The 24,770-nt window shown below is 43.5% G+C and overlaps 1 protein-coding gene across 2 annotated transcripts; it reads right to left on the bottom strand.

Moving 5' to 3' along the window:
• Positions 1-460: 460 nt before the first annotated feature.
• On the bottom strand, positions 461-24,770 carry Syce3 (synaptonemal complex central element protein 3). 2 transcript variants are annotated; one of them, XM_028753649.1, is made up of 3 exons: positions 24,676-24,770; positions 9,424-9,532; positions 461-724 (listed from the first exon to the last, which is right to left on the bottom strand). In XM_028753649.1, exons 2-3 carry the CDS (start codon positions 9,530-9,532, stop codon positions 567-569), a joined length of 267 nt encoding a protein of 88 aa, XP_028609482.1. In that variant the 5' UTR covers positions 24,676-24,770; the 3' UTR covers positions 461-566. The 2 variants fall into 2 exon arrangements, with proteins under 2 accessions (XP_028609482.1, XP_028609483.1); XM_028753650.1 differs by lacking the exon at positions 24,676-24,770 and adding an exon at positions 24,474-24,534.

The raw sequence follows: 24,770 nt of genomic DNA, 5'->3' as shown, positions 1-24,770 counted from the left end.
CAACTGTAACTCCAGTCCCAGGGAATCTTATACCCTCTTCTGGCCTCTGTGGGCACTGTATGCATGTGGTGCACAGACACATTCAGGCAAAACACCCATTTACATGAAATAATAAAATATTTTAAAAAGTGATTATTTATGATTATTGTGAGGGGGAATGCATGTGCCATGGTAGGAATGCGGAGATCGGAAAATGGCTTTGTGAATCGCTTCTCTCCTGAACCCTCTATGTGGAACTAGAGACTGAACTCGGGCTATCAATCTTGAGTGGCAAGTGTCTGCATCTACAATCTTGCCAGCCCATTTTGTTTCTTTTTCTTCTATGCTTAGTACAACTGATACGGACAGGCGTTTGGCTCACTGGAAGCATTCCTCACACACTTTTCATCTTTGCTGACAAAGTCTGCAGTGAAGCTGGGTCAACTATTGTGCAAGACAGAGAAGGGTCCTTTGGTTTGCTTGAAAATAAGTTTATTGAGAAACAAGTACCATGCACACGGCTACACGTCTGGGCTTCTGGACCCATGTCCCTGGCTTCGCCCCACAGGCTGGTGACAGATGGTGGCTCACTGCTTGCGCTTGGTCTCAGTGAGTAGCTCTTGCCAGTTCTTCTCCATCTCCTCTTTGCAGTTGAGGAAGGCATCTTCTAGCCGGCGCATGGACTCTGCTAGTGTGGGGTTGGTGCGCATGACCACCATATCGTAAGCCATCCAGGTTGCCTGCACTACAATGACCAAACAGGCCCAGTTAGGTGACAGGCACTAACTCTCTGGGGGGCCCATTGTGCTCAGCTTTTGGCGCAAGACCCTGGGAGATATTGAGTATCCCAAGGAGAGAAAGCTCATAAGGTGCTATAAACCCCCTATAAAACTTCTTTCTACATTAGCAACAGTGACACCTGCTAATATTCTACAAGTCTTAACTTCTCAGTATTTGAGTCAATAACAGTAACAAGCTGGAGGCTGGTCTGATATGAAATGGGAGGAAAATCACAGCAAATATGTACTTTCTTCTGTGTAGTTTATAGCTAACAGTTTGCTGTAGTTCACAGCTATTGGTTGCAGGTGACACCTAAGTCATCATTTTTCCACTACCCAAGCATACTTACATGCTCAGACAAGCCGACCATTTCCAGACCCATAAGATCCAAATTATATGTTTTCCTGTACTCAGTGATCTGAGACACCTATGTACTTGACCCTGACACCAGTAAGGCACAATGTAGGTCACTGGCCCATTCCACAACACAGCCATTTTTTTTTTTTTTTTTTTTGTCTAGCAGGTTGTGGATCATTCTAGCACAAAGGATCTGCAGCCCACCCTTTCCACACCCCAGACAGCAGATGACACCACACCCCCGACAGCAGATGACATCACACCCCAGACAGCAGATGACATCACACCCCAGACAGCAGATGACATCACACCCCAGACCGCAGATGACATATGGATCTGGAAGCCAGGGCAGAGTCTGCTTCCCTTCTCTCCACCTCTAACCCTGTGAGCTGGAACAAGGGTGCACATTTGCTAACTTGGTTTCCTCATCCACAAAATAGAGACCATCTACTAGCTTCCAGTGAGAACCAAACAGGTACACGCTATGAACTGGGTATATGCATAGCTCTACATTTCCATACAAATATGGTCCCAAGTCAATGGTATTAGGTGATGGGCCTCTGGCAGATGTGTAGTAATAAGGGTGGAGCCCTCATGACTCATGGGGTTGGTGTCTTTCTTTATAAAAGAGACACAGCACTTGCAATTGGCCATGTGGGGAGACAACGAGAAAGTGGATGACTATACAAACACTGACGAGGATTCTTACCAGGTAACCCGCTGGCACCTTGATGTTGGAGGTCTTGGACTCTAGGACCATGCAAAATAAATGTTTATTTTTAAAGCTACCTTGTCTGTGGATATTTGTTATAGTATCCCCTGAAGATTAGTCAGAACTTGGTGCCTGTATGGAGAGTGTTGCTATAACAAACACCTGACAGTATGGGAGAAGCTTTGGCAGTGGGTAGGGGCGGCTGGGGTTTTGAAGGAGCAGCTTTGGTGGTGGGTAGAGGTGGCTGGGGTTTTGAAGGAGCAGCTTTGGCAGTGGGTAGAGGTGGCTGGGGTTTTGAAGGAGCAGCTTTGGCAGTGGGTAGAGGTGGCTGGGGTTTTGAAGGAGCAGCTTTGATGGTAGGTAGGGGTGGCTGGGGTTTTGAAGCATATAACAGAAGTGCATGACACTGAATACATGGAGCTTTGAAAGGAATTCTGGTTCAGTAATAAAAGAGGAATTTAGAAAGAAACTCTGTGTCTTCATAGAGAATATATGTAATGCTGGACAGAATGCTTGGGGACCTAGAGATGGCAAAGCTGTTCCCTTGAGAGATCAGATGGAAATAAGGAATTGTATGAGGAACTAGAAGAAAGGTGACCTTTGTCATGACTGCCAAAGGACCTGGCTGGATTGTGTTCATACTCAATATGTGGTGGAAGGCAGAATTGTGAGCAATGAAACTAGACACCCAGATGAGAAGAACTGCTTAAAACTGGAAACTTTTATTATAAAGTAAATAATTTAGGTGTTCAGGGCAAAGACATAAGGTAATAACATTAGGGAAATAAAATAAGAAAACAACATTAGGGAATAGAAAGCTCAAAGAATGAATCTTACATATTCCCCCACAGAACTCACCACATACTAACTCCTCTGAGCTTCCTTGGCTGAGGCAGAGAAAGAAAAAATCTTTTATAAGGCCCAAAGATGAATACAGCCTTTAAAACTGCTCTGTTCTGGAGCTGAGTGGTGAAGCTCTCTGTCTTAGTCACTTCCATTGCTGTGAGGAGACACCATAACCAAGGCAACTTATAAAAGGAAGCATTTAATTGGGGGCTTGCTTACAGTATCAGAAGGTGAGTTCGTGACTATCATGGCCAGGAGTTTGGCAGCAGGGAGGCAGGGTGCTGGAGAAGCAGCTGAGAGCTCATCTCTAGCCCACAAGTTGCAGGCAAAGACAGAGAGTGAGTCTGGGCCTGGCATGACACTTCTTCTCTAGCAAGGACACACCTCCTAATCTTTCTAAGCAGTTTCATTAACTGGGGACCAAGTATTCAAATGTACGAGTCTATGGGGCCCAATCCCATTCAAACCACCACACCTTTCATAGCATGTATGAAGCTTCAGTTTAATTCTTAGCATGGGAACAATAAAAACTCCTGAATAAAAAAGTCAACAAAAACAAAGTGAAGAACTCTATCCTAAGAGAAAAATTCCCAAGGATGTTCCTCTACAAAGAGTATTCCGTAGAGATAGTTCAGTGGTTAAGGGCATTGCTGCTTTCCCAGAGGACAGGGGTTTAATTTAAGCACCCACATGACCATTCACGACTGTCTATAACTCCGATCCCAGGACATTGACCTGATGCTTTTTTTTTTTTTTTTTTTTGAGACAGGGTTTCTCTGTGTAGCCCAGGCTGTCCTGGAACTCACTCTATAGACCAGGCTGGCCTCAAACTCAGAAATTCACCTGTCTCCACCTCCCAAGTGCTAGGATTAAAGGCGTGCGCCACCACCACCCGGCTTCTGATACTCTTTTCTAACCTCTATGAGCACTGCAAAAATGTGCAAGTCATACATGCAGGCAGGCAAAACACCCCTACACATAAAATAGATGTATTTACAATGAAAGTCAAGAAAAAGAATATTCTGTAGCTGCAAATGAGTTAGGTGAGATCTGTATTTTAAATACAAGGAGGCCCCCTCATGCCTGTAGTGGGTTAGAATCATTAATAAGCTTAGCTAGCCATATGGCTCAGAACACTGTAAGGAGACAACAGACAGCAGGGCACTCTATCATTTGCATAGCTCTCTTGTCTTCTGATCCAAGGGAACTATTTTAGAATCAATAGAACAGGAGATATGTCTAGCTTGTTTTGTTTTGAAAAGATAGTATCCTGTATAGTTCAAGCTGGCTTCAACCTTGCCATGTAGCTGAGGAAGACCTTGAACTCCTGGTGCTTTTGCCTCTACCTTGAAAGTGCTGGGATTACAGGTGTGTGTTACCACATTCCACTTCAGGAGTGTGTCTCTTGAGGTTTCAATCCATTTACTACGTACTGATTGCCATTCCATGCTGCCATTTGCTAGGGCATCTCTGGCACTATATAGCAGGGTATAGAGTGGACACCTGTGTTCCTCAAGTGCCCATGATAAGTTGCAGTAAGAGAAGACAGATCATCAGGGAACAAGTCATCAGAAGCTGTGAACCAAAGTAAACGGTACGTGTTGTGACAGAGAAATGGCAGGTAAAGTTAAGACCAGCTCTATGAGGAGGCCACACAGGAAAGCCAACCACCACCACCATCATCATCATCAAAAAAAAAAAGAAAGAAAGAAAGAAAGAAAGAAAGAAAGAAAGAAAGAAAGAGGCTGGAGAGATGGCTCTATGGTTAAGAGCACTGACTGTTCTTCTTGAGGTCCTGAGTTCAATTCCCAGCAACCACATGGTGGCTCAAACCATCTGTAATGGAATCTGATGCCCTCTTCTGGTGTCTGAAGATAGTGACAGTGTAGTCATATGAATACAATAAATAAATAAAAAGAAAGAAAGAAAGAAAGAAAGAAAGAAAGAAAGAAAGAAAGAAAGAAAGGGAGAAAAGAAAGGGAAAACAAAAATCTCTTGTCACCAGCTACATGAGTTTGGAAGCAGATTGTCCTGAACCCAGTCAAGTGTTCAGAGACTGAAGCCATGGTTGGTATTATGTCTGTGATCTTAGGAGAAACAGCCAGACCCAGCAAGCCATGCCACATCCAGATTTATTACCTCCCAAAGTTGGGCCATAGCAAATGCTTTTGGTTTCCAGCCGCTTGGACTGGTTCCACAGCAGTAGAGAGCGGATACTGATTTGGATGCTGAGAATATGATGCTTCCATAGGAAACACTAAGCTGTCGGGGGTAGTTTTGTAAAAGGACAGTGAGTGTGAAGGCAGTGGTATCCTGAAGAATCAGCCAAAGTGTACAGCTCCTTGGGTGCACTGACTCCATCCAGAATTGCCAATAAAAACCTGGAGAGCTGTTTCTGAAAACTTAGTTACATTATTCTTTTCTTTTCCTGGGGGGTGAGAAGAGTTAGAGTTACTGCTGGGGAATGAGCCCAGAGCGTTGGACACATGGAAATCACATTCTACTACCAAGTCGTCTCATCCATAAACAGTGATAATAATTATGTATATTCCCCCGAAAATCATTATAAGTAAAAGAGATAATGTATTTAGAGCATATGGAAGACATCAACTTGGTATATAATGATCATACATACGCTGTTATTATCACCACCATCAATAACTCAGAAGAGTACTGAACATCCAGATCTGTGCATCCTTCCTGTCATCTAGTAATAGTTAGCAAATAAAGTGGTAAAGTATCCACTTCCAATAGGAACAAACCCACAGAAGTACACACATAGAAAAATACGTAAAAGCCAAATATGGTGACGCATGCCTTTTATCACAGAACTATGAGACAGGGTCAGGGTCAGGGGCATTTGAGGTCAGGCTGGCTGGTCTACACAATGAATCCTAGGACAATCAGAGCTGTGGTGAAACCCAGAGAGGAGCCACATTGTTGTTAAGGAGCCACATTGTTATACATTGTTACTAACACTCCATGTTTTACAAGAATGGATTTCTGTTTCCTGAGCCTAATGAATCCTGCAAACCGGTTTCAACCTATGCTGAACTTGTAACCCCATGACTATGCCTACCTCTTCCCCTAGCTAACCTCCTGAATACCCATGATGGCTCCCCTGTCACAGGATGAATTCTCACACTTATCTACCCCACAGGCAGCCTTGAGCCCTGACACTAACAGCCAATTATCTTGACAGCTGTTTTCTAGGAACCCTAGCCCTTCCCCATAAAAAGGACCTCAAAAGTCAGTGAGGGGCTGCTCTCTGAAACATCAGTTTAGGGGGAAGACAGTTGTCTGGCCAGTATTTTGTACATTTCTAAATATAGCTTACTTTAATCAGACAGTCATGGAAATGTCTTTTTTTTTCCTTAGATCTAACACTATGCATAGAGATCCTGTCTCACACAAGCAAACAAAAAGAAAGAAAATGGGAAAAGAAAAAAATCTAGACAATATTGCAAAACTGAGACAACCGTGATGAGCACCTGAGCAATCTGAAGTGTCACCTCTCCCCCCTGAGAATACTTCCTGTTAAAATAACATCACTTTTCCCGACAGGTGTGGTGGCCCATGCCTGTAATACTGGCATTTGGGAGGCTGAGGCAGGAGGGTTACGAAGGATTAAGAAGCCAGCCTGAGCTAGAGACTGAGACTTCTCAAAGAAACCCAAACAAACAAAATATGCTAATGTATGAGTGTTGATGAAGGATCATGGGACACAGAACTTGCTGCAGATGTCAAAGGTCCTGGGTTCAACCTCCAGTCCTAAAAGCAAACATCTAAAAAGTACCAAGTGTTTAGGCTTAACAGAAATCCAAACAGAATATTAAGTAAATGAAACCATTACTCCTTTGGAAGAATGAACATGTGAGGAAAGCTTGAAACCGTAAAATAAGACAAGAGTCTGAGGAGGGGCAACTCCTTGAATGGTAAAGGTGACAGTGGCAATGACGACACCAACGGCAGCTGTGGGACACAGCTAGTCTGTTAAAACCTGACGGATTATACATCAGAGTAGCTAAGTTATCCTATGAGAATAAGAACATCATGGTGGCCTGTTATGGTGGCACACTTTCAATCCCAGCACCCAGAAAGCAGAGGCATGCAGATTTCTATGAGTTGGAGGCCAGCCTAGGCTACATAGTGGGGGCCTCTCCCCACTTTATGGGGGTGGGGCCTAAAGAAATGGCTCAGGGAAAATGCTTTCAGTGTAAATAAATAAAAAATTCTGGGATGGTTATACATGACTTTGATCTCGGCACTTGGGAGGCAGACATCTCTTTCTGAGTTCGAAGCCAGCCTAATCTATAAATCAAGTTCCAAGCCTGCTTGGGCTACATAGTGATACAATACCTTTAAAAAAGAGAAGAGGAGGAGGAAGAGGAGGAAGAGAAGGGGGAAGATGAGGAGAAAGAGGAAGAAGAGGAGGAGAAGAAAAGAAAAACAAGATAAATTATTCAAAAATTTAAAACAACATTTAATTTGTGGTTGTTTATATATTGATAACATACTCTCCAGAGATGATAAATGGAAAGAAAGCTTTAAAAAGACTATATTACTCTTCAAATTAGACAATTTGTATAAACATTTGTGTGGTAGTTTGAAAGACAAAAGTCTTCCAGTCTTGAGTATTTGAATAGTTTGCCTCCAGTTGGTTACACTGTTTGGGTTAGGACTTGTTTGCTGTGTTAAGACATCATGACAAAAATCCCCTTTGAGGGGAAAGGGTGTGGAACCTTGAAGCTGCCTTGGTGTGGTTGTAGCCTTTGTCTTCTCAGCTGTGCCTCTCTTTGGTTAGACAGTTGAGGAGTTTGGCTCCATAATGGCCCCTCACACTCGCCTCAGGTGTCTTTGGGGTGCTCTTCACCTTTTAGCTCCATCACTCCTGCCCACCCACAGCTCCTTCTCTAGAGCTTTCCTCAAAGTCTCCCCAGCTCTTAGCAGCAAGGTCTCTCCTTAGTACCTTCCCCAGCCTAACCAGACTATGCTATTAGTGTTAGCCGTTTTAATATAACATGTACATATTTTCATGTTAATTCATATTTTAAGATTACATATAGTCACATTAATGTCTATCCCTGGCCCTTACCCACTTTCAAGAAAGGAATGATTTCTATTCACAGTTCTATTCTTATTTTTTTCCCCTGAGACAAGGTTACTTTGTGTAGCCTTGGCTATCCTGGAAGTGGCTCTGTAGACCAGGCTGGTCTTAGAACTCACAGATTCTACCTGCCTCTGCCTCCCAAGGGCTGAGAGTAAAGGCACATGACAGCACTGCTCGGCTCAAGTTTTTATTCTTTTGTTTGTTTGTTTTTTGTTTTGTTTTTCAAGACAGGGTTTCTCTGTATAGCCCTGTCCTGGAACTCACTCTGTAGACCAGGCTGGCCTCGAACTCAGAAATCTGCCTGTCTCTGCCTCCCAAGTGCTGGGATTAAGGGGGTGTGCCATCACTGCCTGGCTCAAGTTTTAATTCTTTTTTTTTTTTTTTTTTTTTGCGAGACAGGGTTTTTCTGTGTAGCCCTGGCTGTCCTGGAACTCACTCTGTAGACCAGGCTAGCCTTGAACTCTCGAACTCAGAAATTCGCCTGCCTCTGCCTCCCAAGTGCTGGAATCAAAGGCGTGCGCCACCACCGCTCGCCTCAAGTTTTAATTCTTAAAATGGCACATAGTAGACATATTCAGTAAAAGGACAAACAATTAGATTGGAGTTATTTAGCTTTTTGGCTTATATTTTTAATGTTTTGTGTTTATGTATTTATGTGTATGTGTGTGAGCCTGCATGAGTTTATGTGCATTTTGAGCTTGGAGGATCCTGTCTTGGTGTGCGCATGCTCATGTGCCATGATGCAGGTTCAGCTACAAGTGCCTTGATGTACTCGCAGTCGGTGTGCTTGCTCTAGAATTGTTTTCATTAGAGTGAAGTATATATGCCCTATGCCCTGTAAGGTGCCCCTTCCCATTATCTGTAGCAAAAGTTGGGCTCACAGATTATAAGAACTATGATTTTTAAAAAGTATTTTGTTTTGTTTTAAGACAGAGCTTCTCTATGTATCCCAGGCTGCCCTAGAACTCACTTTGTAGACAAGCCTGCCCTAGACTCAGAGATCTGCACATGCCTCTGGAATTAGACATATTTTGAATTAAGAACATATACAATTATAATGTTGTTGCTATTCCTGCTTCATGGAAACACAGTGGATAAAATAACATTCTCTCCCAGGAATGAAGACATGCACCCATCCTGCTGCTGTTTTATTCCACAGTACTGTGCCTCCCCGTTTCATTCTCTCCCAGGAATGAAGACATGCACCCATCCTGCTGCTGTTTTTTCCACAGTACTGTGCCTCCCAGTTTCAGGAGTACACTAGTCTTATCATCGTCATAACTCACAGAAAGGCTGTTCAACTTCTGTTCACGAATGCAATAATGACTCAAGCCTGCCATTTACTGCACATGTGAGTTAGTATCTGGTGCTATGCCATGTACACGCCTCTGTACTCTGCCCTCATGAAGGTAACAGTCCAATGGTAGAAGTTAATTAGGTGTAATACCATGGAAGACAATCACAAAATAACATTGTAACTAGCAATTGTTGTGTTTCTATAGTTACAAGCTGTAAAAGTTGGAGGGATGTCAAGAGAACCCTCCTTAGAGAAAGCACTTGATATGGGTCCAGATGTTTGGGGACCAGTGAAAAGCCATTGGAAAGAAGGGGAGGCACTCTGTCTGGGAAGACATCCTACCTGAGATTTTTTCCATCTCTTCCAATAGCTTTTCCAGGTCCTTGTTCAGGTCGGACAGCATTTTCAGCATGTTATCATAGCTTCTTTCCCCAGGATCGGAATCAGCCATCTGGGCAGGGAATAAAAAGGAGCTGCATGGGACTTGCTGACATTTTAGCTCCCACACTACAGCTCACAGATGAGCAATCCTCAAACAACTGTTTCTCCATCTCTCAAGAGTTAGATATCACCGCTTACACCCTAGAGATACTGTGCTGGTTAAATGAAACTGTGTGGAAAGGTTTGCACAGACTATAGCACGTATTAATTGTTCTTTTCTTTACACACACACACACACACACACACACACACACACACACACACACACACCCAGAAGAAGGGTATCAGTATCAGGTCCCATTTTACAGATGGTTGTGAGCCACTGTGTGGTTGCTGAGAATTGAACTCAGGACCTTCAGAAGAGCAGTCAGTGCTCTTAACTGCTGAGCCATCTCTCCAGCCCCTATTCTTTTCTTTCTTTAACCGTTGCTATGTGTCATAGTTATTTTCAGTTGTCAACTTGACAGATCTGAGAACATGGAACCTCAGCTGAGGAAATTTCTGCACTACATTGGCCTATGGGCATGTCTGTGGGAAAATTTCTTCTGTCTTTCTTTGTTCCTTCCTTCCTTTCCTTAAAAAAATTTTATTTATTTTATTTAGCATTATTTTGAATGTTCATTTATTTTTATTTTTTATGGTTATAGGTGTTTTGCCTGTCTGTACACCTGTGCATCTCATGTATGCAGTATCTGAGGAGGGCAGAAGAGAGCATCAGATTCCCTGGAACTAGACAGTTGTAAGGGGCTTTGTAGGTTCTGGAGATTGACTGAATCCAGGTCCTCTGGAAGAGCAGCCAGTGCTTTTAACTGCTGAGCTATCTTTGCAGCCCTAAAGATTTATTTTAAAATTACGTCTGTCTGTCTGTCTGTCTGTCTGTCTGTCTGTCTGTCTGTGAAGGGGTATGTGCACATGAGTGAAGGCCAGAAGAGTGCACTGAATCCCCTGTAATTGGCATTATGAACAGTTGTGAGCCACCATGTAGCTGGTGGAAAATGAACTCAGGTCCTGTGCAAGAGCAGCCAGTGTTGTTAACGCTGCTGAGCCATCTCTCCAGCTCCGCCTGCGGGGGATTTTTCAAGTGCTAGTTTATATAGGAAGGCCTAGCCCACAGTGGGTGGTGATACCCATGAGCAGGTGGGCCTGAGCTCTATAAGAAAGGTAGCTGAGCAGGCAGTAAGCAGCAGTCCTTCATGGCCTCTGCTTCAGTTTCTGCCTCTAGGTTTCTTCTTGACTCTGCTCAAGAGTTCCTGCTCTGGCTTCCATGCTTATGGACTGTAATTTGTAAAATGAAATGAGCCCTTTTCTCCCCAGGTTACTTTTGGTCAGTATCTGCCATCCTTAAGCTGTTAAAGGGAAGTTTTATTTTGAAAGATTGGTCTAGTCTAGCTTTGAACTTGAACTCCTGATCCTCTTGCCTCTGCTTCCTGAGAGCTGGGATTACAGGTATTGGACAGCACACCAGGATAAGGGTGAAATTTTGGGCCAGAACAGAAGGCCCCTGACAGGCATGAGGTAGATCTGGGGTCTGGGGCAGGCTGTATGGACTTTGGGGATCTGTAAATGTGTCACTTCTGGAATGTGGTGCTATTTCTCATTGGGGAACCCATCTTTTCTGTTGATCTGTTTTTGTAAGTAAGATAGTTTTCTAAGAACCGGTGGTGTTTGTTTGTTTGTTTGTTTATTTTTTTAGGTTTTTCGAAGGTGGTGTTTATGAGAGTGGACTGAGTGTGGGTGATTGAAAAAGGGCCTGTAACATGTTCCTTGAACCTTTATTGTAGGGTGCCTCCCTGTTTTATAGCCAGGTTGCATACACTGATCTGTCCTTGAGTTCCTACCTTGTCACACTCTGGTAATCTGATGTATTTCTCTGCCTCTCACTGAAACTGGTTTCACCAGTCACAAATGGCATACTCACGGCACCTCTGTCCTTATATTTAACTTCTCTTCAGTACCTATCAGTACCTATTTTCTCCTGGTCAAAATCCCCCTGTTGGTATTTAACTTAGATCTCTCATAAACTTTGCCTGCCTGATTACTCCTCATCTGCTCTCTTTGGACCCTTTCCTTTACTGCATTCAAACATCAGTGAAGGTCCCCTCAGTCTTTTCTCTTGGCACAAAGCAGACTCAGTAGTGATGCCCACTGCCTCATTGTCCTGTTTACATTGTAGATTCATATGGTGCTTTTAGGTTTGTTTTTGTTTTTTGTTTTTTCGAGACAGGGTTTCTCTATGTAGCCCTGGCTGTCCTGGAACTCACTCTGTAGACCAGGCTAGCCTCAAACTCAGAGATCCACCAGCCTCTGCCTCCCGAGTGAGTGCTGGGATTAAAGGTGTGCACCACCACCACCTGGCCTTCAGACAGTGCTTTTAAACCCCACATCTGTATGTACACCTGCCTACTGCACTTCTCTTTAGGGAAGTTCCCTAAACATGTCAAACTCAATATTAATATTAACATTAATATTAATATAAATATTATCCCCCCTCCCAATCAGGTCTTCTTTCACCTTTAATCAGATAGATGGCATCACTGTTCATCATAATTCCAGTCAGGACTAGGAAGTCACATGGAAGCCTGCCATCTTCTATAACCTAATAAGTCACTGAAAGCCATTAATCTTATCTGCTCATAGATCATTCACGGCTCAGGAAAGTCCAGTGTTTGGAAGTTACTGGTAAACTAAACTTTGCCCTTGTGGAGCTCATAGCCTGGAGTGGTAATGATTGATAAGCAATAGAAGAGTCCAGCATTTATCCGCAGGATGAGAACCGTCTAGCAGAACCAGTGGGAGGGTTTGATGGGTCTAGGTTTGCAGGAACAGATGACAGAAGGTGATACCTCAAGTGGGGAAGACTGGGAGAGGAGCTGGTTAGAAGGCAAACCATGAGCCTCGTTCTATCTGGTAGACCTCGAACCAAGCCTTCAAGAGGCCGCTGAATTTGCAGACCTGAAGGTGAAGGTGAGGAAGGAGATTAGCCCGAGGGCAGGGCATTTGAACAAAGGTTTGAGTCCTCACCTTTTTTACCTGGGCTATTTCTCTAGTCTGTAAAAGACCTTCCTCCTGTACTTTCATCTTGTCTCGCCCATTTTACATGGTGACTTTTTTTATGATGTGAAAATATACCACTGAAATTCCTCAAGAGCTTTTTGTTTCTTTCAGATTGAAACAGAATCTTCATGTAGCTCAGTGAAGGCCTTGGGTTCAAGGCACAGAATCACAAATACTCAAAAGATAACATTTTTACTATAGTTTGAAGAGTTTCAGTGTAGCTCTGATGACTCCTCTTCTTATCCAACTGTGAGTTGTACTCAATTAGCTGAACAAAGCTCAGATAGTCCTTCAAATCTATACTATATGATGAAGGAAATCCATGCCTAAGAACCACAGGATGATAAAGTTAATATCTTTATGGTTCTCTTGCAAGATCCAAAGAAATACAAAATGAAAATGAAAGGGAATAATTCTGCTCTATGGGTGGTTACAGAAATCTGTCCTGGCATCTCCAGTATCCCAGCTCTCCAACGCAACTGAAACTTCACCTTCACAGCTCCATTCAGTGGCCTTTTAGGCCTTTACACAGGGTCTTTAACCCTGACACACGGCGCCTGGCTTCAGCTATTCTTTACAATCTGAATCTTGCATCTATCATGGTTTCAAATCCAGTTCCTCATGGATCCATGCTTACAACACTGCCCAGTTCTGCTGCGAGCTGATGATGCACCCTGGCTTCCTTGGACCATAGCTGTATCAGCTTCTGTGTTGACCCTGAGGAACGCTTCCTAGTGTTCAGAGCAGAGCAGGAAACCTCTCCACAATGGTGCTGACCTCTCTCAGCTTCAGCTGCTACTGCAAACACCAGCCTGAATACTGTCTTGCTTTGAAATTTCCTCTGCTGAGTAAACCAGTCAATCACCTTCAAATCTAACTTCATGCAAGGTCTCAAGACATGAGCAGAATGAATATCCATGTAAGTGCTCACTAGCCTAGTTCCTAAGAGAGTTCTGTTCCCATCTGAATCCTCTGAGCTGGTTTTCCACTGTCTGTCTTTCTCTTCCAAGCACAAAAATGGCCCATTAAGCTCTGCCTACATCATTGAATAGCTTTTCTAGCCCAAAGTATCAAATGTTCCACATCCTTTCCACAAAAAACCAATTTTGAATGTGAGGTGGCTTGGCTGGTAAGGGTGCTTTCTGCCAAGCGTGAAAACCCGAGTTCAAGTCCTGAAAACCCACATTGTGTAAGGAGAGAAGCTATTCTCGAAATTGTCCTCTCTTTTCCATGTTATCCCCCCACCCCAACCCTCATACAGAGTAAATGTCTTAGAAATTAGGCTTAAAAGTTCCATGATCAGGTTTATCCCAGCAACAGCCCCACTGTCTATACTCATTTCTGTCCCAGCTTTGTTTCCCATTGCTCTGAGAAAGCACCCTGACAGAAGCCATTGTAAGAGAAAAGGCTTATTCAGCATACACTTCCAGGTTACAGTCTACCACTGTGAGAAAGTCAAGGAGTTTGACACATTAAGTCACATGCATAGTCAAGAAGAGCAGAGAAAAGAATGCATGCATGCATGCTTACTAATGCTCAGCTGACTTTCTCCAGTCTTACAGAGGACAGGACCCAGGGAATGGTGCCGCTCACGTGCTTCACACTTCAGTTGACATAGACAATCTCCCACAGACTTTCCACAGGCCAACCTGATCCAGATATTCCCTCACTGAGATTGCTTTCCCAGGTGATCTGTCAACAGTTAAAGCTAACTGTCACAACACAAGGTTATTGTACTTACTATGCATCTGAATGGGGATACTGAGTAGGAAGCTAGGTGAGTGAGTTATGGAGGGCGGGCTAGAGAGAGAAATGTGAATACTATCCACAGTGAAAGACAAAGATCAGATTGCTAAGGGAGTGAGTACAGGTGAAGAGGCCTGGCAGCAAGCGTGGGGAAGTGATGTGTGGGAACCACTCAGAGACTGAGGACAAGGAGTCTGACGGGTAGAAGCAGGGCAGAGTCATGCTCTCAAAGTCCACTGGATTCCAACCATTACTCTCCCAGTGCGAAGAATTTACTGAGCTGAAAGGAGGCTCTTAAAAGTACAAGAGAGAAAATTCCCAAAATTGTATGGGATAATGTGTTTTGTTAGTATGCAAGCAATTTACAACCCTGAGAAAGTTGGATTTTAAAATGGAAAATGTTTACAAGGATAAAAACAATAATTGTGAATATTCAAAATTTTGGCATATTAGAATAATAGATCAATTTTACTATTCTACTTTAAATTGTATAGTTGATTACAGACTCGAATTTTTAACCAAAGCTTATTTACAGTTTGGGAGCTAAATGCAAGCTTCATTGTAAGCCTGATGTGATATTTATAAGAATTTCTTAGGAGAACTGGCCGTGATGGCATTTGCCTGCAATCTTAGCAATGTGGTATTTGTAAGAGTTTCTTAAGAGAACTGGGCTTGGTTGTATTTGCCTGTAATCTTAGTGCTTGAGAGGCAGAGGCAAGAGGGTCATCATGAGTTTTAAGTCAGTCTGAGTTACATATTGAAATCTGCCAAAGAACCACACGCAGACACCAAAACAAAACCAAAATCCAACCAAACAAAAGAACCTAACTATTAAGAAATCACAAAGATGTTAACACAATTGAGGAACTTAAAAATATAGAATATATTACAATTATAATTAGATGAGTTTCAGTTTGTAAATGGGAGAACAAAAGATGCTGTAAAAGTTATTCCTAAAGCTTCCTAGACTTAGTGCATGCTTTATAAACCAATATGGGAGGTATCATCTGCCTGGGACTGGGGCTTTCTTGCATGTAGCTCCTGGGGGAAGCATGATTTAACATGTCAGTCTAGTAGATGTGGTTCTCAGGCTTTACACTGGAGTACTTTTGCTGTAAATTTTTCTCCTTTGGCAGCTTAGACATCACCTTTTGATGCTATGAGACCTAACCCTTGGGGAAGGTGCTTTCAGATGTGGGGTTAATTCCATTTAAAAATATTTTAAGGTAAGCTTATAAAATAATTGGCTTCCTAATGACTTTCCCAAACATTCTTAGTGTCATTCATCCCTCCTTCCTCTCCCTCAGTATCATCTTCCCTTCCCATTTTCCATGTAATCGCGCCCTTTTCTTCCTTTCTAGAGTCTGTTTCCTGCCACACCTCTCTCTAGAGCTCCTTCTCACCACCACCACCCCACAACGGTTCCTTTCTGCTTTTCTGCCTGGCTACTCCAAGTTACACACTCAAATGTAAAGATTGAAATCTAGGAGAACCCAAAACAATACAGGTGATGCCATTTTTCACCTTGCCACCACATGAAGGCAATACCCTATTGCTGATGCCCCCATACAAAACTGTCATAGTGCCTGAAGAAATGAAACTGGTATTTGAAAGCATCTTCCCCAAGGGTTATGTCTCATAGCATCAAAAGGCTATGTAGAAGCTGCCAAAGGGGAAAAATAGCAACAAATCTATTCCACTGCAAAGCCCAAGACCCATGACTACTGGACTGATAAGATATTCCCAATGGTGTAATAGTGGCACTTATATCTTGGGGATAACCAAGAGCTACCTGCTTGGACCTAAAAAAGCTTGCTTGCTTGGTTGGGGGAAGCTCATGCTCAGTACTGTAAACCTAGCCAAGAACCTGTGGCTGAAGAGATCATAGACCCTAGAGGATAACCTGCTTCTAGCATGCTGCTAAATAATACAGTTTCCAACTGCCTTCTAATACTTTCCTTTCCATTCCTAGATAAGTGCAGCTCTCATCCTTCATCGGAGAGGCTTCTTTTTGTAGCAGATGGAGGCTACTACAGATCTTCTATTTCAGAGGCTATTTCAAGTGGTCAAAATGCATAGTCTAGGTGATCGTGGGGTATTCAGCCCCAAGTGGGACATCTATAACATAACCCCTACACCTAAAGTTCAAGGAACATTACTGAAGAGGAGGTGGAACTATTGCAAGAGCCTGAGGACCAGAATGACTGGTACAAGACAGCTTCTGGACATGACAGGGATATTGTGGCCACAGACACTTAACTATATGGCCTGTACAAGACCTGCAAATACCATACCAGCTGACATGCCAACATGAGTGGAGGAAGATATCACATGGCTATACTCTTAGATGAATATCTTCAGGGATTCAGTCAATGCTGATGAAAGAATCAATTTTCTTCAGGGTCAAGTATCCAACCACATGCACATAGGAGTAACAATAATTAGACTCAGTAAGTTTTCTCTCTCTCTCTCTCTCTCTCTCTCCCTCTCCCTCTCCCTCTCCCTCTCCTTCTCTCTCTCTCTCTCTCTCTCACACACACACACACACACACACACATACATACACGTGTGTGTGTGTGTATGTGTGTATAAAACAAAATCAAGAGGTGGTGGTGTACACAGGAAAAATTACACAAAATAAGGTTAAGTTTTTAAAAAGATTTGTAAACTTTAATGAAATGTTAATGTATTGACTTTTTTGCTTGTTTTTGAGACAGGTCTCATGTAGCTCAGGCTGGCCTCAGACTTCCTTTGTAATTAAAGATACTCAGAACTCTTGATCCCCCTTCCTCTTCTTTCAAGAACTAGGAATTATAGGTATGTACCAGTGTCCTTGGCATAACTGTTTATTTAAGAGTTGAAGTGTCTGGGCATGCTGACACACGCTGTAATCCAGCACTTAGGAGTTAGAGGGAAAAAGGGCAAGAATTCAAGATTATCACCTTGTCAACTGTGTAACAGGTCTGAGGCCAGCATTAGCTACATGACATCCTGACTTAAACAAATAAAACTAAAACAGCAGCCACTCTGGAAATCTGGAGAATTCTAAAAATAAATCCTCTATATAGCTAGTTATACCACTGCTGGGCATATGCCCAAAGGTTTTGACATCCTACCCTATAGATATCATCTGCTCAGCGCATTCAGTGCCACTCTATTTACAATATCTAGGATATGGAAACACCTAAATGCCTTCAACTGAAGAGTGTATAATGAAAATGTGGTACATAAACACAACAGAATACTATTTAGCTGTGAAATAAAATCAGGAAATTTGCAGGTAAGTGGATTATACCCAGTAAGGTGATCCAGACTCAGAAAGACAAATACCACATTTTCTCTTATGTGTGGATGCTAGCTCTGAACTTTCAGATATAAGTGTCTTAGTGTTCTATTGCTGGGAAGAGACACCATGATCAAGGCAACTTTTCTAAAAGAAGGCATTTTCCTTGGGGCTCATGGTTCCCAAGGGCAGTAGAGTCCATGACCTTCATGATGGGAAGCAGACAGGCATGGCACTAGAACAGGAGCTGAGAGCTTTACATCCTGATTGGCAGGGAGCAGGCAGAGAGAGAGAGAGAGAGAGAGAGAGAGAGAGAGAGAGAGAGAGAGAATATGAGTAATTTTGAAACTTCAAAGCCCACCTCCAGTGACACACTTCCTCCAACAAGGCCATGCTTCCTCCAACAAGGCCACAGCTCCTCTAATAAGGCCACACCTCCTATAACAAGGCCACACCTCCTATAACAAGGCCACACCTCCTATAACAAGGCCACACCTCCTAATTCTTCCCAAACAGTTTCACTAACTGGGTACCAAACTTTCAAACATATGTGCCTATGGGGGCCAGTCTCATTCAAACAACCACAGTAGGTGTATAGCCTGAACAGCTACAGATACGTGGAAAGTATAAACAATGACAACCCAGCACTGAAGAGGCAAGACAGGTGGATCTGTATGAGTTCAAGACGATCCTGGTCTACACAGGGAGTTACAGGCCAGCAAAGGCTACATAGTTAGGTCCTGTCTCAAAAAGGGGGGGCATATGTGGAAGGGGGACAGGAGAGGGGAATAGTAGGTTATAGTGGCTATGAAGGGGGAAATGGGAAAAATAGGTGTGGGAGGGCTAACCTAAAGAGGGGTTGGGGAGGGCAATATAGAGGAAGACCAGCAAATAATACTAAGGATATTTAAAATGTCATAGGGAATTATGTTTACTTAAAATAATATATGTTAATATATACATATACATACATACATATAGAGTTTAGATGAAGTTAAACCAATTGGGGTGACAGTACTCGTCTCCTCCAAAATCCATAGACTAGTATCTATCAGAAAGCCCTTTGCTAGGCATAGGTAATTTCCTTTCAGTTTCTGGTCAGGGCAATTCAAATGATGCTCCTAAAACAACATAGGCTACAGCCACTGCCCTCAGTACCTTATGGAAAAAGAAGGTAAGTCCCTTTTGCTGATGATACCACACTGGATTGGAAGAGCCAATTTGGATGTGACCTGGAAGCCTCATCCCTGAGGACTAGCTCTCATAGAGCCATGCAAGCTGCCAAGGAAAAAGGGATCAATAGTCCTGTCCAGCTGCAATGCCTATGAACTACAATAATGACCAGCAAAACAAAGTATTCCAAAAGATGCAATGGTGACACTTGTGGGTAACCAACAGCTACCTGATTGGACAGGCCCATTCAGTAGGAGGGGATTCATGCTTGGCACCATAAAACCAGCCACTACCTGTGGACAGTGAGGCCATGAGAACTACAAGAGCACCCACTGCAGCTACTTTCCTCTAGCAGTATAGTTTCTAACTACTTTCTAAGTAGTTGTCCTTATACCTGTAGAAAAGTGGTGACATGTGAAACTCTAGACTGAAGAGTGAGATGAAAAATATTGTACTAAAATTAGTGAGAAAGAGCTTTCAATAATTCATGCTTCTAGTGTCTAAACAAACATTGAGTTTATCCTCACTACAGTGTTGTATTAGGTTTATGTCAACTTGGCAAAAATTAGGGTCATTCGGGAAGAGGGACTCTGAATTGAGAAAATGCCTCCATAAGATTGGCCTATAGGCAAGTCTGTTGGGCATTTTCCTGATTAAGTTCTGATGTGGGAGGGCCCAACCCACTGTGAGTGGTACCAACCCTGGGTGAGTGGTCCCAAGTTCTCGGAGAAAGCTGGTTGAACAAGCCATGAGGAGCAAGCCAGTAGACAGCATCCCTCCATGGTCTTTTTGGTTCCTGACTCCAGGTTCCTGCTTTGTTTCTGCTTTACCTTTCCTCAGTGATGAACTGTGAAATGGAACTGTAAGCTGAAATAATTCTTTTCTGCTCCAAGTTGCCTTTGGTCATAGTGTTTTATCACATCAATAAAAACCCAAGATAAGTACTATTAAATGCTATGATTCTCTCCAATGTACAATTTCTTCCCGAAATGTAGTGAGAAATATCGTTCACAATGAGTTAGAAAGAAGAGAAAATGAGCAGGAACTGGGTATGGTAGAATATGTGCAATCCTAGCTGTTCATAAGATTAAGACATGGGGATCATTAGTTTGAGGCTAGCTAGGACCCCAGCTCTAAGTAAAAAGCAAAAGGAGTTCTACTTCCCCATTCTTAATCTTTTATCTCTGATCTCTTTGCACCCTGCTCTCAAAACAACCAAAACATCTTAAAAAGCAGAAGGAAACAATTAGCTAAAACTGATGAGCAGTCAGAAATGTAGGGAGCTAAGGAATATATACGTAAAGCCAATAAGAAAAGAGGATAGTGTAGCTAACTAATTCTTGTAGTCAACAAATATCTATTGGATGCTATGCACTTTAGGTACTTGGATATCAGTGAACAAAATGTAACAGTCCCCATCCCTGTGGAATTTTCATTTCAGACAGAGGAAGCAGCCAGTAAACACACATACATAAAATATCAGGTAATGATACATGCTAAGGAGAAAAATGAAGTAGACTTAGAGGTTCATGAAATAGGAGGAACCACTACATATAGTGTGGACAGGAAAGTGTTCCCTGATTGGTTAAAATTTGAATAGACTAGAAGAAAGTAAGCACATGAGTCCAAGAGTTCAATGGATATTTGGGCGGAAGAGTTCAGTGTGTGGGAACACAAAAGAGAAAAGCCCTGAGGCCAAGTGTGTGGCGTGTGGGTAAGCAAAATAAAGTTAACAAAGCTGGAGAGAAGTGGAGAGCGGGACATTAGGAGATGGAGGGGGGTATTTATGTAGAATTTTGGCTTATATTCGGATATGGGGGATTGAAAGGGTGTGGCACACTTGCAACAATAATTTAAAAGAATCACTGTAGTCACAACAAAAGGGGATTAAGAGGAGAATGATGGCAGGGATTTTAAGGTCTGGGCTAAGAGACTGAAGGAAGAGGTCTTAGGGTATGAGGTAGGGAGAGCGAGAGGAGGCATATGTAATGAGGGCTGAGGAGACTGAAGTCAGGGGACTTAAGGTGTGAGGAGCTTGAGGGAAGGTATGTTGGGGTTGGTCTGGTACTGCTATGTATTCAAATGCTAAATACTGTATCCCAAGATTTGGTTGCCCCAAGACAAGTGAACTCTTACATAAACCAGCTTTTGTTGTATAAATCTTGTCCCCCAAATTATCCCTGATTGATTAATAAAGATGCCCACAGCCTGGGCAGGGCAGAAGAGGAGGGGGTAGAGGGAAGGTTACTGGGCTTAAGGTCTCATGCAGGGACTATAATGAGGAGAGGAAGAGGAGGAAGGAAGAAGTCACCATGAGGTGGGTGGTTCGTGAACATATGGCCATGAGGTGTGGCTTGTTGGGAACAGGAGAGGCCCAGGTGAAACATGGCATGTGATATCTCAGGGTTACTGACAGGAAAGTAAAGACAGCATAGAGCCTTGATATCTTGCCCAGCTCTAATGCTTTAAGGGTTAATATAAATATAAAGGCTTTTGTGTCCTGCTTTTTTTTTTTTTTTTGGAACTCTATTGTCTAAGTTGAATTTGGGGAGAAGAAATTGGGAGGAAGGGTCCTAGGATTTGGGTATGAAGGTCAGGAGAGCAGGATTAGGCTGTGGGTTGAGGAACTGAGGTGAGGGGACTTAGGGTGTTGTCTCAGTCATTGTTCTATTGCTGTAGTGAGACGCTATGACAAGGGCAACTCATAAAAGGAAGCATGTAACTGGGGGCTGGCCTGCACTCTCAGAGGTTCAGTTCATTATCATCACAGCAGGGAGAATGGCGGCATACAGGCAGGTGCTGGAGCAGGAACTGAGAGCTCCACACTGACCAACAGGCAGAGAGAACCCAGGCATGGCATGGGCTTCTGAAACCTCAAAGCCCACCCTCAGTGATACACTTCCTCTGACAAAGGCACACCCACTCCAACAAGGCCACACCTCCTAATCCCTCTAATCCTTTCAGAGTTCCACTCCCTTGTGACCAAGCATTCAAATACATGAGCCTATGAGGGCCATTCTTATTCACACCACTACATTCCATTCCCTGGCCCCCATTGGCTTGTAACCATATCATAATGCAAAAATGCATTCACCTCAACTTCAACAGTCCTGTCCATAGTCTATCACAGCCTCAACACTGTTTAACAGTTCAAAGTCTCTTCTGAAACTCATGACATTCTCCGAACTGTATGCTCCATGTGAAATAAAAATGAAAAAGCAGATCTCATACTCCCAACATATAATAGCACATAATATACATCAAACGGAGAAAGGGGCGCACAGCAAGGAAATACTGAACCAAAGCAAGACCAAAAACCAGAGGGCAAACTTCAAATTCTGCTTTTCTCTTTTTTGAAATATACATATATATTTATGTACACACACACACACATATATATGTATATGTATATATATATATATACACACACACACACACACACACACACATATATATATATATTGGTTTTTCAAGACAGGGTTTCTGTAGCCCTGACTGACTGTCCTGGAACTCACTCTGTAGACCAGGCTGGCCTTGAGCTCAGAAGTCTGCCTGCCTCTGCCTCCCAAGTGCTAGGATTAAAGGCGTGCGCCACCACTGTCCGACTTGAAGTTTATATTTTGAAGTTATATTTTCTTTGTATTTTTTTCAGGCTTTTCTTTAAACTTCTTATCTCCTTGAGCACTGAACTTGGCTCCCATAAAACATTCCCTGGTGTTACCTTTCTCCTCACACTGCACATTTTATATTTTTTCTTGTGCCTGCTCATTTTCACTGTAGATACTAAGAACAGTCACTAATAACCACATGAAACAGTCATTAGGCTGTCTTGAAATCTCCTCTGCCAATGCTATTAGTCCAAAAATAAATAAATAAATGCTTAAATTTTAGTCTTAGGCAGATTTTTTGAAGAAGAGCAAAAAGCAGTCACATTCTTTGCCAAACTATTACAAGAATTGTCTCCGGGCTACTTACTGGATATGAGCTGGACCATCAGAATTTACATTGTCTCAGCACCACTGTCTTCTATGCTCCTACTAGCATGGCTCATTAAGCCCTATTTAAAGCCTTCAACTGCTTTCCTAATCCAAAGTCTACATTCCACTAACAAGCCATATGGTCAGGCCTGTCACAGCAATACACACTCTCTGGTACCAAGTTCTTTCTTAATCACTGTTGCATTGCTGTGAAGATACCATGACCAAAGCAACTCTTATTTAAAAAAAAAAAGCATTTACTGGGGGCTGGCTTACAGTTCCAGAGGTGTAGTCCATTATCACCATGGTAGGGATCATGGCGGCATGTAGGCAAGTTGTGGATCAATAGCTAAGAGCTACATCCTGATCAATAGGCAGAGAGTATGTAGGCCTGATACAGACTTTTGAAACCTCAAAGCTCACCCAGAGTGACACAATTCCTTCAACAAGGCCATACCTACTCCAGCAAGGCCATACATTCTAATCCTTCTAATCCTTTCAAAGAGTTCCACTCCCTCATGACAAAGATTTCAAATACATGAGCCTATAGGGGACATTCTTATTCAAACCATAACTGTGAAGAGAAGAAGCTGAAGGGAGATGTTTGTGCAGAGGAGTGGGAGCTTTGGCTGTAAATGAGAAGCTTAGGGCATGGTTTGAGGGGAAATATAGGGTAAGGAGACTGAATGAAGAGACCTTTAGAGTTTGAAGACTTGACCAGAGAGTCTTAGAGGAACAAGGAAATTGAGGGAAGGGGGTAAGAATATGAGGTTAAGAAGCTGACAGAAGGGAGATAAAGTGTGGAGTGAGGAGCTGAAGGCATCTAGGGTGTGAGTTGAGGAAGCTGAAAGGGAGTAAGGGTATGAGAGATGAGGGGAGAGAGATAAGGATGGGCGGTGTGGGTTGAAGATTCTAAGGGGAGGATAATAAGAGTGTGGAGTGAAGAGACAAGGAGAGGCATCTGGGCTGTGGGGTGAGGAAATTGAGGAGAGGTAAGAGTGTGGGTTGAAGCCTCCATGTGGTGGTGCAGGCCTTTAATCCTAGCACTCAGGAGGTGGATCTGTTACTTTGAGGCCAGCCTGGTCTACAGAGCTAGTTCCAGGCCAGCCAGGGCTCCGCAAAGAAACTCTTGTCTTGAAAGACCCCCCCCATCCCTTAACCCATGCCGAAACAGAACAAAACAAAAACCAAACAAACAAAAAAATGTGGAGATGGAACATCTGGGGGTGTAGACTGAGAAAGCTGAGGGGGAGAGGTAAGGATGTGGGATGAAATGAGGGTGGCATCAGGGGTAGGGGATGAGGAAGCTGAGGAGAAGATAAAGATATGGGAGATGAGGGGAGGCATTTTCAGTAAGGGTTGAAGAGGCTGAGGGGAGGGGCATAAGGTTGTAGGTGAGGAGAACTGGGGAGCTACTTTTGCTGTGGTAAGAAGAGGCTGAGGGGAGGTACCTGGAGTGTGGGAGGAGACTGGAGGACGGGATAGTAGGACAGGAAGGAAAGCCTCAGGTTTTGAGGGTGTAGGAACCGAGGTGAAAGGTGAGGTGTTAAAAAGAGGCAGGTGAGGCGTGAGGGACATAAGCAAGTGGCGAGTAATATGGTTGAAGGCCTTCCTGTGGGGCGGTGAATACCGCGGGGACCCCGCCCCACACTCCAAGAACCCCTAAGGTCGGAGCATGCGGAGGCAGTCGGGCCCCAGGGCGCGCCGGCCTCGCTCACCTCTGGCTGAGCCCGCGCTCTGGTCAGCTCCGCAGCCCACGCGGCGGGAGAGGAAGGAGGGACTCCTGGCAACGACGCCCCGCCCCTTTCCGTTACTAGTCCCGCCCACTGGAACTGGCCTCTCGCCCTCATTGGCTCTCCTCCTGTGGATGGGACTTTCCAAAGGGCGGGGCCTGTTCCGTGGTCTTCGACTTGGCCTTACCTGGTCTTCTCCTGGGTTTGGTGGCCAGAGGTTGAGTGAGAACAGAGAAGAGATGAGGAAGCCCTGTGCTGCCTCCTGCCGGTGTTCCTACCCCC

The sequence above is a fragment of the Grammomys surdaster genome, unplaced genomic scaffold, assembly GCF_004785775.1.
Source record: "Grammomys surdaster isolate TR1022 unplaced genomic scaffold, NIH_TR_1.0 125953, whole genome shotgun sequence".
NCBI classification, from domain to species: Eukaryota; Metazoa; Chordata; class Mammalia; order Rodentia; family Muridae; genus Grammomys; species Grammomys surdaster.
This window is presented reverse-complemented; position numbering and strand designations above follow the sequence as displayed.